A 19,713-nucleotide genomic window follows, 5' to 3' on the forward strand; every position below is an offset into this window, starting at 1 on the left:
TCCTCTTCTCGATGTTGTTTTTCCAAGGAAAAAAAATATATATATATATAACCTCCACATGCTTTATGGCAATGCAAGTTCTTTTTAATAATTTTCTTACCGCTACAATCGGAATTTATAGTCAGTCTAACATAAGGAGTCAGTTTAATATAAAGAATTTATTGTTAATCAAAATTCCGTCTACTTTTTGGCTAAGAGGAGTGTTCAAGTATCACAGGAACTCGACGGCAGTACATATCTCAATCGTTTCCTGTCTGCCTCAAGCAGAAATTATATCCTCCAATCTAAATCTGAAATGTTCACTGATGCAAGTTACAAATGTTATTTAAATAGTGCAACCATTTTGTCATCAATTCGTATTTAGGTCACTCTCAACAAATAAAAAGTAAAAAGTTGAATTGGAGAAAATATTTTACTTTCGCCAGACTTAATCAAAAAACTTGATGCACATTTTCGAAATAAATTTTTATCACTTTCCAAAATGTTGCTCTCACTGCTTTTTTTCTTTCTTCTTTTTAGATTTGTCGTAAAACAAAATCATTTTTCTTTTACTACTCGAAAAATACAGTTTAAAAGTTTTGAATCTACTTTATCTTTTTCTCTTCATTTGTTGCGAAACACGATGAGCTCAAATTACTGCAGAGTATAGTATTTTTTTTTTTTTGCGTAACTCGACGAAATCATTTTTCAGAAACAAACCAGATTTATTTGCTTCGATGAATCGTCGATAACGTCCGAACAGTCTAAAACCATGTTTTAAATTCCAATCCTCGAAAGAACAATTTATTTATTTATTAAAACACGCGTTTTCATCTGATTCATTTAACTTTACTACAGCATTTTCCAAGGTAATTTTTATGTATAAAGAATAAAAGAGAGGCTGCATAGTAAACAGCCGATTATTCTTAACTCAAAATGGATTATGAATTTCTTCTTTCTACCTCTGTCGACGAAGCTGGGTGTGAAAAATTATACTACAACATTGACGACGATTCTGAGAAGGATTGTGATAAAAAGAACAAGTTCAAGAGGTGCAGTTTCATCACTCACAGTCTATTAATTGTTCTAGAAGGAACTTATTTCGCATATTTAGTCGGTGTTTTTTCTACTATCGAAAAAAGATATGCATTCAACAGCAAACTCTCGGCTTTCATGCTCATAGCCGATAGCATCAGCGCTACAATTGTAAATGTTTTCCTTAGAGAGAGAGTGCGAAATAACAGGCACTTCTGTTTTGGGACATGCCTGACAGCCATTAGTTGCTTCCTCATTATCATTCCTTATGTTGTGCATGGAACATACAACCAACTATTGCTTATTTTCCAGTTCGGCGATTATTTAGAATATTGTGGAAATGAAAATGATTTGAATGAATGTTTAAAACATTCATCTTCGTCCCTGTTGGTCTTCGCAGTTCTTTTCACAGCTAATTTCTTGAGGGGTTTCGGACATTCCTTATGCTTTCCAGGCGAATCGTTGTGTGTGTTGGATACAAGCAATTGGAAAGAACAATTGTCAATAGATTTCAGTAAGTATTTAAGTTTTACTATGTTAGGTAGCATTCGAGGGAAAAAGAATATATCCTTATCGTCACCTGTTCGCGTTAACTACAATCGCAAAGATGCCAATAAGAATTTTAAACTTGCAAAAATCAAAAAAAAAAAAAAAAAACATTATTCGTTTGCAAAACGTTTTAATCAGTTAATGAATATGTTTGGCGATTCGCGAACGCAACGACCTACAGGGGGCGTTGTTATTTGAGACAAATTCCTGCTAGCAGAACAGCAAGATCATCAGTTCCACTGAGATTTCCTCGGTGTTGCATGGTAATGTTCATTCTTTATTTTGGCTTATTAAATTTAAAATAGAAAAATTTATGGCATTCTTACGTATGCAAGTGAAAACAAAATGGAATATCTTTTTTTTTAAAGAAAGATCATCCAAAACACAAATATTTGTAAAAAATCTTGTTATTAGATTAAAAACTTAGTGCCTGAGAAATCGTTTCACTAAATTTAATGATCTAGTGTGAAAGGTCTATTTAAATTTCACACTCCATACTTTTCTGTATCATATTACTTTAAGCATTAAAATCATGTAAAAGTATACAGAAGCACATAATGTTGTAGAATTTAATTTTGAGAAAAAAAAGTTTTTTGACAAAAATTTCTATCAAAACATTTAAAGTTTCCTTAAAAAATCATTATTTATAAACTAAAAAGCGTAAAATAAAGAGTGCTTATCATAAAGAAAAAAACGATTAAAAAAATTCATCATATTGAAATAAAAAAAAAATTCATATTGTTTTTTTTTCTAGTCTTAAAGTTCTTAATCAGACGTAGAAAACCATTTTGTAGAGAACTATCATCAAATTAAGAAAAAATATTTACAATAAATTTTTTATTATAAAAATTATAATATCTTCATCTTGCTTTATAAATCCGGAGAATTCCAAATGAAATATTCTTCGTTTTAAAATTTTATTTTCAAATAACATATACATCCCGTCATTATTTTCAGATGACTGCTGATGATAGGGAAAAAAATTTTAATTGTAAGATCTCGATATGAATTTCAATATGTAACTTAAAAACATAATAGCTGAATTCTAGTTGATATTATTCGTTCGAAATTAAAAAAAAATACTTACAAAGAAACCGATGAAAAAATTATTAATAATCAACACAAATAATACTATTTCAAGTAATTCGGATGATTCTTTAATTGTTGTTTTATGAATTATACAGATTCAGTAATATATACTATTCTATAAAGAATAAGAATATTCTATAACTATTACAGTTCTGCACTTTCTCAAATCACATTTATTCATTGGAATGAAGTAAGCAATGTTGACTTCCCTTTAATTTGTAATAAATAGAAGCAAAAAAAAATTATTTTACCGTAATGCACACATCTATAACAGTATGCAATCGCGAAATCAGAAACACGTTTGTTGATAATAGAAAGGTAAAAATTATTGACAAATTGCTCGTGGGCGCATTCTGTTTCGGAAAGATTTACTAATATTCTGGGGCGTTTTTTTCAAGTTCTTCTGCCTTTTCCTTAGGTGAATTTTGCTTCTTATTTGCTGCTAAAAAATGGCGTCCTACTCTACAAATGTTTCTGATAAAATTAAATGTAAAAATAATAAATAAAAGCCTGAAACTATTCGCTAGAAGGCGTGTTCAAACGTTGCGATCGCGAATACTAAAAGCACCCGTAAAGATATTGGGATTAGATATTCATTTTTTGAGCTGGTCGCAAATTATTTGGGAATATTAGATAACGAAATTTGTAATTTATTAGTTGATGCCTAATCAGAAAGCTTTACGGAAGAATATGACAAAATGTAAGAGTATAACGAAAAATTTGACACTGTTTGCATTGAATTCAAGGTATATTTAGAAAAATCCGCCACATATCAAGAAAACACTTTGTCTGTTGTTGCTGAAGAGACAAAATTAAAGCTTCCTAAAATAAAATTAGTTAAATTTAAAGGAAAAGTAAAGGATTGGTTAAGTTTTTGGGGTCATTTTAGCCGAATACACGATGATCAGTTAAGGAATGACGAGGTTCAATGTATGGTTGTGGAAAGTAGAGCGAAGGAAATTGTAGATAATTATTCAACCATCCACTGAAAACAAAGTCTTAGAAAGTTTTAAAGCAAAATTCGGTCGGGAAGAACTTCTCTTCGAATATTATGTAAGATAACTATTAACTTTAGGGGTGAAGAATGTGATGAATAAAACAAAGATGAACTTAATGCACTTTTATGATAAATTGGAATCTTATCTGCGCCCATAAATCTATTGGTGTAACAAAAGCGAAATATGCCGCCATGTAGTTTCCATGTAGTTCCGTACAGAGAAGTTTCCAAATTCAATTCTAAAACTAATGTCAGGCTTTTGGGAAATAATAATTAAGATAGTTAGAAATCTTCTTCGTCGAGTTTTAGCAAAAGCCTACCTTTCGTATGAAGAAATGATCAGTGTTTTATGCGACTGCGAGTCAGTTATCAATTCTAGATCTCTTACGTATCTCACAGATGATCTGGATGATTTAATACCTCTCCCTCCTTCAATGTTCTTACAAGAAATTTCGACGGTGGGAGTACTAGATTTAGATAAACTAGATCTTAAAAGACGTTACAGATACCAACCAATCACAAGATGCCAGCCGAGGAAAAGATTCCGCCGCGAATACTTGCCTGCACTTCTTCAACCCCGCAAGAAGAATTATTATTATGAGATTATTAGGTTAGGAGACGCTGTATTGATTGAAGACGATTTTAAGAAAAAGGTACACTACCCGTTGGCTATTAAGTTATTGCTGTTTATCCTGGAAAAGATAAGAAAATGCGTGTAGCAAGGCTGAAAACAGCAAATAGAAGATTTTTGAGGCCAGTGCAGCGAATTTATTCTTAAATTTCTTAATTCGGTCAACGCCTATTGAAGAGGAAAAGGTTTCAAATATCAAGGAAGACGACGTTCAAGAGCCCCCATGTACACTACTGAAGTGGACGAACTGTGAGAGTACCATCAAGATATTTGGACCCTTAATTCTAAATTTAGATTCGATATTAGGTTGCTTGATTATTTCAAATAAATAATCAAAAGGAAGGAGTATTATGTAAATCTATAAAAATAGATAACGATTAATGATGTCATTAGTTTGACGTGTATATAAAAACGTAAGATTATCGAGTCATATTAATAATTTTGAGTGTTCATGTAAAAAGATTGTTGTTCTAAAGATTTTTAATAAAATGGTTGTTTTGATAGAGAGCAGATATTTATATCAGAATTTTAAGTTACTTTTATAGATTTGATAAATCAGGTGGATTTATTAGAGGCACGGAACAGTTTGTGAAGTCTGCGTGTGTCTCCTGAACTGTTTGTACAAGGATCATGAAATTTGGTTCCAAAACGTTATTTTGACCCACAACCAAAATATCATTTAAATTAACTCGTTTAAAGGGATACGTAAAGAACGAATTTTTCTTATTAGATTACACACCATTAAAATTAAATAACAGATAATTCTGCTTTATCAATGATTTAAAAGATAACGCAAGTTATGTTACCTGGGATATAGCTCTATTTAATCAAAAACAAATTTCACTAGTAATCTGCTGCACGTTCTTCAATTAATATTTATTTTTGATTCATAGTGTCAGGAAAGATCAAACAAAATAAACGTGAGGCACAGCTACGGAATAGGTGGTCTGTAAACTATCCTTGTGTTTATTTTGTTTAGAATAACTCTCAAAGATTGTTTGCATAAACTTATTTAACGGCAATTGGGTACTTGCACTTCAGGAAGAAAAAAACCTCCCATACCCCCACATGTGACCTATGACGAAAAAAACCTCCCATACCCCCACATGAAAGTTGAGCTAAGTTTTCTCAACACAAGTTAGAATGTTAATGAACGACAAGTTAATTAAATACAGAACAGTATTGGACAACGAATTAGTTGCAGTAAAATTCACTCTCGTCTACTTCTTTTACTTAACTTGGATATATTTTTTGCTTTTGTATTTTACTGTAACCGTGATATATTTTTTTTATATGTACCTGGCAACTTCGATGCATAATTAGTTTGTTTATGTTCCACATGGCTTCGTGTCTGTCTTTGTGTTAAGTCTATGCGTAATTATAGAGTGAAAAAATTGAAATCATTGAGAAAGACTCCTTGTGAAAGAGTTCAGAATGTGTCACTTAAGAGAAGGCTTGGCTCATTGGAAATAGAATGGAAAGAGCAGTTGCTAATGTAAACATATGCCACGCTTCAACAACCAATCAGGATCGTGATGCCGACACTACATCACTTGCAGGTAGCCCATTGATATATATATATATATATAACGTCGTTGCCGAGTGGAAGGATTAAAACAGGTCATAGGTCGGGAAGGAGGGTACAAAATTTATTTATTAATTATTAGACAAGAGCAGTCATGAGATTGAGTGAAAGTGCACACGAAAAGTTGGGCTCCTTGGTTATATGTTAGGGAAAATCTTGCAAAGTAAAATCCGTAAAATGTCTTAATTTAGGGAAAGAGGGAAATCTTAGTAGTTGCTATTGGTTTATGAGATAGATCGAACGTTTCCCACACAAGAGCAAAGGGAAAAATGTCCTGCTCTTAATTACATGCATACTTGAGCCAAAAATAGATTTAAGAACAGGATGTGGCTTTTAAAAGTGTGAGAAAGTATTTCAAATAGAATAATTAATTAGGAAGAAGTTTTATAGCAGAGAAACTAACATAAAAAGATTAATTGAAGCTTTTTATGTTACATCCCCCCTCGCCAATAATGTTTAGTTAGAATCCCAAAATTTTGAAATTATCCATTTGCAAAATCTTCCCTATGGTAGAAGTACAAATAAAATAACCAAATTTGTAATGGTTACAATATATAAAAGTAATATAAATTATAAAACATTTACATATATTCTCATTGTAAAAATTTTAACACTATCAAAAATCTGTAGTAGCATTATCAGCAATTTTCAGATTTTAATTTTCAACAATTTTTTTGACTTACAACAGTTTTTTAACTATAAAAAGTATTCTTCATAATAACACAATTTAAGTTAACTCTTCAATCATGATGACAAAAATTTATAAACATTTGTTGTAATTTGTTGTGTAATTTAAAGCGTAAAACACAAAAAACATTTTTACAAGAAAAATTTCAATCTGGAATTAGACTTGAGTATTGTTTACCTTGTTTGAAAACAAAATAAAAAAAAATGACACATTGGTTGTTATTGTGAAGTCCAAGACTTCAGTATTGTTTTTATTTCACTTTATTTACCTTTCATTTTTTGTCACTTTAATAGCAAAATATTTGGAAATTTTTTTTTTCAAAATCACCTGAAGTTAGGAATTAATTAATTTTTTTTGGATTTGCACAATTCTGTCAACATAATTTTGACAATGTTACGCACCATTATCATATTTAGTCTCAAGAATATTAGAAAACACACGACAATTTTAAATTTTGCTATTTGAATTGTTATTATATTTTTTTTTTATTTTTTTTATGTCCAAAATTTGCCTTCTATAACATTTCTTCTTTTCACTCTTTTATTTTTCTTTTCTTTCTACTTTCTATATTGTTTATACTTTTTCTTTATTGGTATTTTTATTGCAATTATTAACCCGGATTTCAGGAAATATGTAAAGACAAATTGCTTTTATAATCAGAAAAGGTGATCAGTCTTCTCAGATTTTGCATTACAACCTGTTTAACACAATCGTTAATTAAAATCCAAAACAAACTTTCAAATTCAATATGGTATTAAGGTAAATCAGTTTTTAATTTTTGACTGATCTAGCTATTTTCCTTATTTTTAATCTGAAGTGCAAGTTTGGTTAATTTGCAAATTACCTTTTTTTTTTTTTCATTTATATCTTTCATTTTGGACATAATAATTTTTTTTTTCTTTCAAAAATTTTAGTTCGGACATTTTTTAAAGTAATTTTTGTACAGAGATCTTAATTAATAATTCAATTTGTCACAATTGTTAGGGAATTCAAATATTTTATTTCTATTTCTAACGTGTTTTTGAAGTGAATTTGGTTACTAATACTTTTCAATTTTTGTTTGATCATTTTCCTATCTTTATGTTGTTTGTCTATGGAAATGTCTGAGCTAGAACTGAGCTATGAACTAATTACCAACGTTGGACTCAAGCATTAGTGTCTGGTTGTACTTCAATTTAAATTCTAACAACAAGTATTTTATTCATTTTTCCAAACTATTTGTATTAGTTTCAACATTTCTTGATTTAATTTTTGCAACACCGTAATTGCATTCACATATCTAAATTAAATTTCAATAATTACTGCAGTTGCATTACGAAGAGAAAAAAAAATTTTAATGGCATTTTCATTTAAACCCTAATCACTGTAAAACAAAAATATAATTTCTACTACTCAAAAAATCATAGAAGCTGTAACACATAAAACAATATGAAAATAATTTCTCGAAACACTTTTCAATCAAATAAATCAATTAACTGAAAATAAAAATTTAAAGAAATAAAAATTTCAACAGTAAATACTATCAATATATAAAAAGTAGTTTCACTTTGAAACATCAAATATGGGAAAAAATTAAAATCATAATCATTTAAGAAATTGATTTATGAGAAATGTAAAAAACTTTAACTCATAGGATACCTGAAAAAGTTCGAATTAGTCCGAGATATTTTGAAAACCACAACAGAGATGGGAATGCGTTGAAATTCCGTAAACACAATTCCAAAACCAAAGACGTGAGCTGCTAGGGAAAAAATTTGTTTGTTCGTTAAGATGAATCGTAAATTAACACCAATAGTGACGGAGAAATTGAAGCTTATTTTTCTTTTGAATGTCGAATATTTAAGTAGACCATCGTGGGTGTGAGAACAATTATTCATCGACGATAAGATCCAGCTCAGCACTTGAGTGGCAAAATCAACGCTTTCTCAAAGGGATAGTTTCAATAAAACATTTTAATTATCAAGAATTCGATGCAGTTTTTCTTTTTAGTCCAAGGAAGGAATTGAAGCTCAGCTTTCTAGTATTCTCAGGAACGTAGACAAAATATGCAGCATAGACATGGAAAACGGATGCTCGTTTTGTTCCACTGTGCGTTGGTATCATTTATAATAAACAAAAAGTTTTGAGGAGTTTATTTTTTTTGATGAAGATACTGGGTGAATTAATTATTGCCATAAGTTGAAGAAGAATTTGACTGCTTATTTACCAAATGTCCATTTGAAAAAATGATTTGAAGTTATTCCATATTTTTGATGTACCTTCTTCCGAAGTTGATTTATTTAATTTCAAATGAGATATTTAATATCTTTAATGTACCGTACGAACTGTACCCCTTCCCGACCGTTCAATCCTGGCGACTTATAACGTCGTTGCCGAGTGGAAGGATTAAAACAGGTCATAGGTCGGGAAGGAGGGTACAAAATTTATTTATTAATTATTAGACAAGAGCAGTCATGAGATTGAGTGAAAGTCCACACGAAAAGTTGCGCTCCTTGGTTATATGTTAGGGAAAATCTTGCAAAGTAAAATCCGTAAAATGTCTTAATTTAGGGAAAGAGGGAAATCTTAGTAGTTGCTATTGGTTTATGAGATAGATCGAACGTTTCCCACACAAGAGCAAAGGGAAAAATGTCCTGCTCTTAATTACATGCATACTTGAGCCAAAAATAGATTTAAGAACAGGATGTGGCTTTTAAAAGTGTGAGAAAGTATTTCAAATAGAATAATTAATTAGGAAGAAGTTTTATAGCAGAGAAACTAACATAAAAAGATTAATTGAAGCTTTTTATGTTACATATATATATATATATATATATATATATATATATATATATATAAATTGACTGTTTATTAAATTGAATGTTCATCAGGAAAGTTACTTGATTACGGTAAATCTAAACGATTATTATTTGGTCTCTATCAATCATTAACAACATACTTTTCCCTGCCGAAAAATACCGAAAACAGTTCTTATTTATTTTAATGAGTTGAGCTTCTAAAAACTTGTTTTGCTTAATCTACTAACGTAAATTCACAAGAAAAAACAACAAATTTTAATAGTAATAAAGAATTTCTTTAAGTGGTTTTCTAACTGTTGATTTAATTATTGACTATTCTTCGTGTTCGGAGGAAGAATATTATATTTGTATAGTAAAAAAAAGCATTTCACATTGCTCGTTAATTTTGAAGCAAATACACATCAAGATTAAAAATGAGAAAGAAAGAATCACAAATATTTAGAAATCTTTTATCAGATAAGACGGTGTTCATGGTCCAAAATATTTCCCCCTCTGAGAGATGTTGTTATTTAACGCGGCAGATGACCATAAGAGATAAACACAATATGCTTACTTTTCATGCTTGGGTAAATACAGAAGAAGAAATAGAAAATATAAGGCTGTTATTATTTCTTAAGGTTTCTTTTTGAAAGAAATGTGTATTTAAAAAAAAATGGAAACGAAGTTTTCACCTGTATCGACCAACGATATAGACTACACACAACCCCCTGCACCGGATCCTAGCCAACGATGTGGTTTAGGACGCTTTAAACCACGATGGCTGCAAAGGTTTGCTGACCCCAAAGTGTACCTGGTCATCTTCTGCATTGTGGGAGTGCTTGAAGGTGCTTATTTCACCTATTTTGTAGGCATTTTGTCTACCTTGGAGAAAAGATTTGCGTTTGAGAGCAAAATATCGGGGATAATTCTGATTGCGGACAATATCAGTGCTACATTCATCAGTTTGTTAGTCGGATACTACGGTGGTAAAGGTCACAAGCCAAGAATGATTGCCATCGGTATGGTTGTTGTGTCACTGAGTTGTTTTGTCAGTACCATACCGTATTTTATTTATGGACCCGCTCTGCATTTCTTGTCACGTGATATTGTTTCAGTATCCAACAGAAAGCAGGAGTATTGTGACACCGAATTTCCAGACGAAAACTGTCAGTCGGGATTGAATACTTCCTCCCTGACAGCTATAAGTATATTGTTCGTTGCTAATTTATTGACCGGGTTTGGATATACTGCGTACTATACTATTGGTGCACCTTATTTGGATGATAATGTTAAAAAGAAAAATTCTCCGATGTATTTCAGTAAGTAAAATACCCTTCATGTATTTGTTTAATTTGGAGATACTACTTAGTTCTAATATTTTGATTAAAAAAGAATAAGATTTTTTTCCTGGAAATACTGTGCATCTTTTTTCCAGAATCGTTTTTGGAAGGATATTATTTATTAACATGTGTATGTGAGTGATTCTCACGAAATATGACAATTTACAGTTGCTTGCATCAAGATCTAATACTAATCCACTAAAAGAACTTTTTTAAAATTTTTTAATAAATAGCATTGCTGTTAGCATTTTAAAATAACCTAGTACTAGCATCTACTATTTTCTACACTTAAAAAATTAAATTGAACTTCAAAATTTCATGTTTCTGGCATGGTACAAACAATGTTTGCAATAATAACTAGCTTTGAAACTTCCCATAAATTTTTCAATATCTAATTTTTTTTTTATCTCAACCGGTGTAAGCATTTCTGGAATATACGCAGAGGGTATTATTTAAGAAAACTTCGTTTCAAATAATTTTTTCTGTCAATGATTTGTTTGTCACAAGAAAATCTGTCATTTTCCTGGCCACTTTTATTTAGTGGTTTATAACCAAAATAGATAGGGTCCACGTTCATTCATTTGATGTTAGGTAAAAATTATTTTCATTCAATGGTATTTATAAATGAATTCGGGAAGCAAGGTTGCTCACCAACTCCTGGTTACATAAACACGATGATTGCTCTCCAATAACTGTTGTTTTTCAGCATAAAACAATTTTTTTTAAGGAAAGTTGCAATTATTTACTTAAAATATATGTTCGAAAAAGAATTGTGTTTGCTAACACTTATGCCTCCACTTCCCAGGTCAACATCATTAAATTACATTAAACGGAAAACATTACATTAAATATTTATTTTGAGTCAAATAGGGTAAATAATATGAAATAACTCGTATGATTCCATTTATTTTGATTCGGTTATAATTGAAAATAAAAATTTTCGCTTTCTATTAGTCTTTGTCATTTTTAATGCTTTTTATTATTTTCGCCTGCGATTGATATATTAAATACAATGTGTGCAAGCATCACATTGTGCATGAAGTTGATCGTTAAGTTTAAAATCATTTAACGAATTTCACGGAAATTTAAGATTCCATATTAATGCAATTTACATCTAAAAATAATAAGAATTGCAATATTTTTAATAAGTTTAGACACTGATTAAAAAACGTTTATCTTGAAATGCAACATGATATGGTAATGTCATAGAGATACGATAATGTCATAATTTTTTTATTTTTTACTCTTTTACAAAAACAATCAAAGTCGAAAGCGTTATAATTGCAGAGTAAAATAAAGAAAATAAGAATTGCATCTAAAACCCTTTAAATTAAGGATACAAAAGTATTTTACCGGAAAGCAATCTATTCCTAACTTTTATTAATTTAATGCTGATAGCAACCGAAAAATACGGAAATTAACGTGGAAAAACCAGACTCAGTCATGAGCTTTTATAAATGATGTCGGCTTCGAGGGGAGGTCGGATTTTAGTGAAATTGTGACAGTTTGTGACAACGGGGGAGGAAGGGGATACCACCAAGAAGCGTGACATTTCACATTTAGGATAGAATAAAAATATTTAAAAACAGGAGATTGCATATTTTTACATTGTTTGCGTTAAATCTTTTTTTCCATCTTTTTGAGCAAAATAGGAACATATATAATAATCGTTATTGTTATTTTCCCAAATGCCATTAAGAAACGTAGTTATGTGAAACGTAGAAATGCCATGAAAAAGTTTAAAAATAAGGTCTGAAATATGATCTACTCGTATAAGTCTTATGTTTCTGGACTGATTGCATATGTTTATATAATATAGCTTGACAAGTGACAAAAGCGGTAAGGGGGCACAATGAAATGTGACGCTTTGTGACAAAGAGGAAGAGGGAAGAAAATATTATAAAAAAGGATGACATAGCTTATGAACGGTTACTTAATTGTCACACATTTACATAATTAAATATTCGTTCATTTGGCTACAATTTGTGCCAGTTTTGGAAATAAATATTAAATAACATTTATCCCAGTTTCATTGTGTTAAATACACAAATACATTTTCATATGTCAATTTCGCACTCAAGAATCATATTAAATTTTAATTACAGCTAACTCATAAAATTACGGAAAACTCAATTTTCATGCGTCGATTTTCCAACTAAAAAAACTTAGATAATTTTCATAGTTATTTAAAAATTTGTATTTGTTTGCAAGCCAAATTGTTTCCTCGAATATAGAAATCAAAGGTATGATGAAAAATACATAATCTAGAGTATATCTAACATCGAAGTAGTAAATGGAAATTGATACTTCAAAAATTAATTTGACTTTACAAATTTGGAAGTTAATCTAATATTCAGTTAAAAATAAAGTATCTACATAATTTTCGCGTAAATTAATTATACACTATATATATAAGTTTAAATATTGAGAAAATAAAACGTAAAATATAATAACGTAGTATATAATAAAATTTATTAATTCTCTTCGTTTTTCTCTCTCTCATTTTTTTAATCCTTTTTGTCTTCATTGAGCTACATATATATATATATATATATATATATATATATATATATATATATATATATATATATATATATATATATATATATATATATATATATATATATATATATATATATATATATATATATATATATATATATATATATATATATATATATATATATATATATATATATATATATATATATATATATATAAAACACCCGGTCACATAATTAATTATTAATACCTCACATATCCTGTTCTAAAATGGATTAAGGATTGCCGAGCTAAACGATTTTCATGTAAACATATGAATTTGAACGGATTTTCGTTTTTTTTTCCTATCATGACATGGTTCATATCATGAATCAACAAGTTGTTCCCTTCTTCTGAAACATCCGACTCTTCACATTTTTACGAGTTAAGTGTTTAACCATGTCTGACACAATTACATTGGCAAGGGTGCATTTTCCTCTCTTTCTGTGTTTGTGGTCAAGATCACAAACAGATAAAATTTTTGAAATCAGAATCTTTCAACACTAGAGATTCGGCACTGTTTTCCTCTAGTTGAAGATTACAGTCTCTTATCCATTTTATATGAGCCTTAAAAATACTGAAGTCAAAATGTTTATTTTTTTTTCTACTCTTATATATTTTTTGTCTGTTAAAACTACAATATCTTAGTCTTTTCGCGTTAATTGTGTTTCGCAAATGGGGAAACTTTTAAAAGTAAATTACCTTTTTTTTTCAGATGCTAATTCACATTTTGGGGAGAGAGCATGTAAAATGCTTAAACAAATCTTTTTATATTACTTCGTTGTTTAAATTTTCTCTTTTAATTCATTAATCAAACGAAACCTATTTACACAATAAATAATTCACATCCTATTCTAAAAATTGATCAAAAAATGCACAGCTAAAAAAACTTGAGCTTTTCCCTTTACCAAGTTTGAGATGTTTTTTAACAGCTGCTTTGCTGTAACTCTTCTATTTGAAATTGTATCTGTTCTCGTTGGCTTTGTGCAAATTGTAGCACTTTTCATCTTCACAATATGTTTGCTAACTTTCTTCAATGTTCTTACTGTTTTATTGTTCTTTGTTTCATGCCTCGCCTGCTATGTCTGAACACTCAAACTCCTAAGTTTTGTTTTCTGAATAACTACTTTTGTTTATTTTAAGGATTCACTAAAATCTTTGCAGTCTTCTGGTTGGGAGAGGGTATCTTTGGATCTTGGTGAGGTTACTGCTCTGCGTGTGCGGCGCCCAGCCTGCATCAACCAGGGTTTTCACTGGAGTTGCTTTTGCCTCTCTTGCCCATTATTCCGACGTCTTACGATGGATCGTCACCAAACCCAGGGCTAAAGAGAATACAAGGGCTAGTTCACTCCGCTCTTAGAGCTGAAGCTACGATTTCCCTCCTCATGACGTCACTGTGTCTACAGATCTCGGAGATCGCAAGCAAAGATATGATAACTTTGCATCTTTCTCTTGTAAAAATAAGTTAGACTTTTTCTGGTTATTAGCCTTCAAACTTTACGTAATTAACACATTATTTCCGTTCATAAACATAGTTCAAAAAAAACTTTCTTGGTTATTATATTAAAAAAATACCATTTTAAACTTATAAAAATGTTTTGCTAGTTGGTGAAAATGACACGATAAATACTTTATTTTAAAAAGTTCAGTTTTAACTTTAACTATTAAGAAAAATGAAGGCATATATCGACACTTTTTTTATCTACATATTCTTTTATAAGGATAAGTTAAGTTAAATTTAGAATCCCTGATTTTAAAATATGTCGTTAATAGCAATTTGTTCATACTTAATCATTAGGAAACATCAACCTTAAACGCTAATTACTGAAACAAAATAATAATTTAGGTTCATAATGACATTAGAAATTTTACAATTGTTTATAGACATTTAAATTTACGATGATATAATATATAGATATTTAAATTGAAGAAAATATAATTTTTAAAAAAAATCATAAATATTTAGAATAACTACATTAAAAAATATGTTATGAAATTAGGAGAATTTCAACTATATACTATATATTTTATTTATACTTTTTACTTACATTTTAATTTTCTTTGGCTTTATCTATTTTTTAATTCTTTTCACCTGCCTTTCTTTATGAAGTAGCGAGGCGGTTTCTATTTAGATAATGAAGTTTTATAAAAGTTCTTTACGACAGAATAAACGTATTGCGGTTTTATATTAACTGTGTCATTTCGGAATCCATTCTTTACATAGTTGTTCATTTACTTTAGGGAACACGCGAAAAATTATACTTTTTCCTTTTGTTTTTATATCAGAATTTTTGCAAGTTGCAATCGCGCAAACTGGCATTTCGATAATAGTTTTAAATTCTTGTAAATTCACAGCAAAAACAGAGGAAAGTCATTATAGAAAATAACAAATGTCTTAGAATATCTCGCAAAAAGAAATGATCCAATATTAGTTAGAACTAGTAAGGCCAAACGCTCCGTTCTTGAAGTAAAAGTGCGAGCTTTGCGCCAAAGTGACGTCACTAGAGTGACGTCGGAGGATCGGCGCGGCGAGAGATACTTCAAAGGAGTGAACCAGCCCTTCTATTCTCTTTAGCCCTGCACCAAACCTACCTTTGTGAATCCGCTTTTTTTTTCTTGCTGAGTAGTCACGTGAACTCACTTTGAGTCTGCAGTATTCCCCGGATGCCCCTTCACGGGGGCGTGGCGGGGTTAAGCTCTGATTTACTAAGCTTGAGAGCGTGATAAAGCCCACAACCTATTTCATGAAGGAAATGCAATTTATAATGTTTCTCTATTCACATGTGACTTGGGAAACGATAGGAAATACCCGAGAAGCTTTTCCAGGAAATTAAATAATGGAAACTAATTGCCTTTATTAATAAACTAGTTTTCTGAAACCTTAAAACACACACAGGTTTTATTTCAATGTTAAATTCCAGTGAGACTCATACAAGATGATTGGATAATAACTTTTATGTTTAATATCTAGTGAAAGAAAAAATAATATGATTAAGATGAACTGTACCAGTGAGACTGATTCTATATACTTGAATAACAAATTTAAATTTAATATCTAGGGAAATTGTCATTATATGCTTGGCCATAGCCAAGACAAATAAATTTTTCTCTCCTTTTTTAAAATAATTCCATAAATAAAATAATGGAAAACTATACAACTAAGGCTTTTTACAATACAAACAATATAAAAATGGTGCTATTATCTCAGCATATAGACTGAATGTTTTTCGTGCTTTCTCATTAATGGAGATATTCATTTTCTAAAATAGGGTTGAAAGCATCTTTTTTCAATGAAATTGCAATTTTAGTTTTTAAAAGTTGTCATTGATTTCGAATCGAATATATATGTCAAGATAAAAAAAGAAAGCATAACAGAAAATTTTAGAGTATTGTTATCAGATAAGAACGAGATCATGGTCCAAAACATTTATTTTCTTCAGTAGAAGAAAAGAAATCTTATCATTTACTGAAGCTGCCGATCATTATACATAGCTGAATAAAAACATACCTACTTTTGTGAGAAAGAAGACAGGAGTTGAAAAATGTGAAGCGCATTTAAGAACTTTCACACCCGTTATTAGAATGGAACATAAATTTTCACCCCTCCCAACAAGCGATTCTGAGAGTTCACAGCCCTCTGTTCAGGAATCGGACCAACTCTGTGGTTTAGGACGTTTTAAACCGCAATGGCTGCAAAAGTTTGCTGACCCCAAAGTGTACCTGGTCATCTTCTGCCTTGTTGGAGTGTTACAAGGTGCTTATTTCACATATTTTGTAGGTGTTTTGTCTACTTTGGAGAAAAGATTTGCTTTTGAGAGCAAAATATCGGGGGTCATTTTGATTGCGGATAATATCAGTGCTACTTTCATCAGTTTAGTCGTGGGATATTATGGCGGTAAAGGACACAAGCCAAGAATGATAGCCATGGGCATGGTGATTGTGCTACTAAGCTGTTTTCTCAGTACCATACCGTATTTTATTTACGGACCTGCTCTGCATTTCTTGTCACGTGATATTGTTTCAGTATCCAACAGAAAGCAAGAGTACTGTGATACTGAATTTCCAGACGAAAACTGTCAGTCTGGATTGAATTCCTCGTCATTGACAGCCATTAGTATACTGTTTGTTGCTAACTTTATGAACGGCTTTGGATATACTGCCTACTATACTATTGGTGCACCTTATTTGGATGACAATGTAAAGAAGAAAAATTCACCAATGTACTTTAGTAAGTACAGTTAAATTTCATCTCTTTTTTAGAGACGCTGATACTATGCATTTTAAAAATTGTTTCTTTTCAAATGTACGTTGTCAAGGTATTTGTTGGACTCAAAACTTATAATATGAATATTATATGTTTATGGTTATTTTCGGTAAGGGAAAATTGAATTTATTTTTATTTTTATTGATGATCTTCGTTAGAAATCCGCAGAAAATTTTCATGATTATCAAATTACTAGGCTAACCGTTTTGAGTTAGCGTGTGATTTAGGGATGACAAGAATAAGGGGAGAAAGATTGTGAAGTAGGGATTTATAGTGAATAGACGATCAGTGCCCACAATAAAAATTCAAATAGCAGTGAAAAATATATTTCATTAAATAAAATTAACCAAATTCCAATTAAGCAGGGAACATATATTTCGTATTGAATTCCGGTGCATTTTTCATAATTTTTATTTTAAAATTTCTAATACTAAAGAAACTGAGGCATAAAATTTAGCATTTCTTAGAATATAAATGTATCTTAATTGAAATGGGAACATATATGCATCTATTTTATTTGAAAGATTCATAATATTTTCCAATACAAGCTCTTTAAAAGAGAAAAAATATATGATTAGTAACAAATTGCTATTTAAAAATATAGAGAATCGCGATTCATATCAACTGGGATTTTCTTTAAAAGTGGTGAGCCATTGCTCTGTATTTTCTACATTGATGTTTTTTCGTTAAGATTAAAAGTTATTGCTCACTGTAGAATTGTCCTGTGTTCGATTCGCAAATTTTTTCAAGGTTTGGGCCATAGCCCAGATAATAATGTGTATTGCAGAGATTCGGCCTTTAGCTGCCAAGGATTGATTAGACGTTGTTCTAAAGATGGGTAGTAGCTTCGAAAATTCGCTCTCCTTCAACCGGCTGGGAGTGATAACACCCAACTTAGAACTAGTTCAATACCTTGTGATCTAATTAATTTAAGTTTACCTAAATGACTAACCTATTATATGTTTTTTATTCTCTAAGTTAATAGACAGTTTAAAGTTATTATTTTATTTGCAGTTTATATAAATTTAAATGAACAAAACTGTCTCGTGACAATAATTTGACAGTGAGACTTAAAATGTAGTTGTACAATCGATATATAAAAGTGCTGTTTTATCGATAGCTTTCTTAATCATTGGGATGGAAAGCTGTAATAGATTGATTTTATTTCCTATGTAAGAATATTTTTTGTAGAGAAAACGCGTGTATAAAACCCCCCAAAAATAGTCGGAATTATTCTTTTGATAAGGTAAAAAATTTATGTTACAATAATAATTGAAGCATTTTCAAAGTCAAAACGTACTTCCTTTGGAGTGAAAAACTGATTAAATGAATTTCGTACTTCTTGAGCGATAAGGTTTTTTATCATCCAACTATTGATTTCCAATTTTAACTCGTCAAAGTTTCTGCTGATTTCTAATAGAATAATTTAATAAATCATTTCTCCCATTTTTTAGAATTTTGATAGTATTTATTTTCTAAAGTGGTTTCGATAAATTTTAAAGTATTTAAAATAAACGCTGAAATAAATAAACAGATTAGCTAGGTTTTGGGAATGATCTGTAAAAAATACTGCGGAAATCAATAATTCTTTGAATTTAAATAAAACTGGTTGACACAATGTTTTGAGGGAAGCGAGAATATCAAACCATTTAATTTTGAAATAGCTCTTTTATTTCTGGAAATATTCGGTAATATGTTGAAATTATTTTACTAGGAATTCGCTTACAACTTCAGGTCTGGAGATTCCCAGGTAGGATAGTTAAAGATTTTTTAGTGGGTAGGTTTGCCTTCTAACTGGATTAGTCTTGATTTTCATTGCATCAGGAATCTGCTAACCTGGCTCTTAAGTGCATCCTACGTGCTCTTTCCAAATGATGCTGTGTGATCTAATTGTCTAGAAATCGTGAATTTAAACAAATTGCGATTACATTTATGTTTTCCAGTTATAATCTTATACTTTTTTGATTCCTTTAAAACTTATAAGTCTCAGACATACAACGGAGAGAAGGTTAGAAAAGAGAAGGTTAAAACAACCTTACAAAAAGGGTGTCACTTAAGACATAATCACTGAATGAGCGGTCAACCGCACGCTGATCAGAGGTAACCTTGGGTTGGTTATAATCAGCAAAAAGATAATCGATATCGTAAACATACATATAAGTTAAAGAGTAAAAATGTTATCGTGGCTAAAATACAAAAAACTAAATAAACTCAGTATGTAAAATTTTAAATTTTCCA

At 30.3% G+C, this 19,713-nt stretch overlaps 1 protein-coding gene across 1 annotated transcript in view; it reads left to right on the plus strand.

Moving 5' to 3' along the window:
• The first annotated feature begins 9,867 nt into the window (after positions 1–9,867).
• LOC107442146 (solute carrier organic anion transporter family member 74D) overlaps positions 9,868–19,713 on the plus strand; it is a 42,286-nt gene continuing 32,440 nt past the window's right edge. The window contains exons 1-4 of the mRNA XM_087152951.1: positions 9,868–10,649; positions 10,766–10,800; positions 14,355–14,414; positions 16,704–17,439. Coding sequence (XP_087009077.1) covers positions 10,004–10,649; positions 10,766–10,800; positions 14,355–14,414; positions 16,704–17,439 — 1,477 coding nt within the window. The 5' untranslated portion in view covers positions 9,868–10,003. The remainder of the gene's footprint in view (positions 10,650–10,765; positions 10,801–14,354; positions 14,415–16,703; positions 17,440–19,713) is intronic.

Source organism: Parasteatoda tepidariorum, chromosome 10 (genome assembly GCF_982258835.1).
Source record: "Parasteatoda tepidariorum strain Cologne lab strain chromosome 10, Ptep-v5.0, whole genome shotgun sequence".
Taxonomy (NCBI): Eukaryota; Metazoa; Arthropoda; class Arachnida; order Araneae; family Theridiidae; genus Parasteatoda; species Parasteatoda tepidariorum.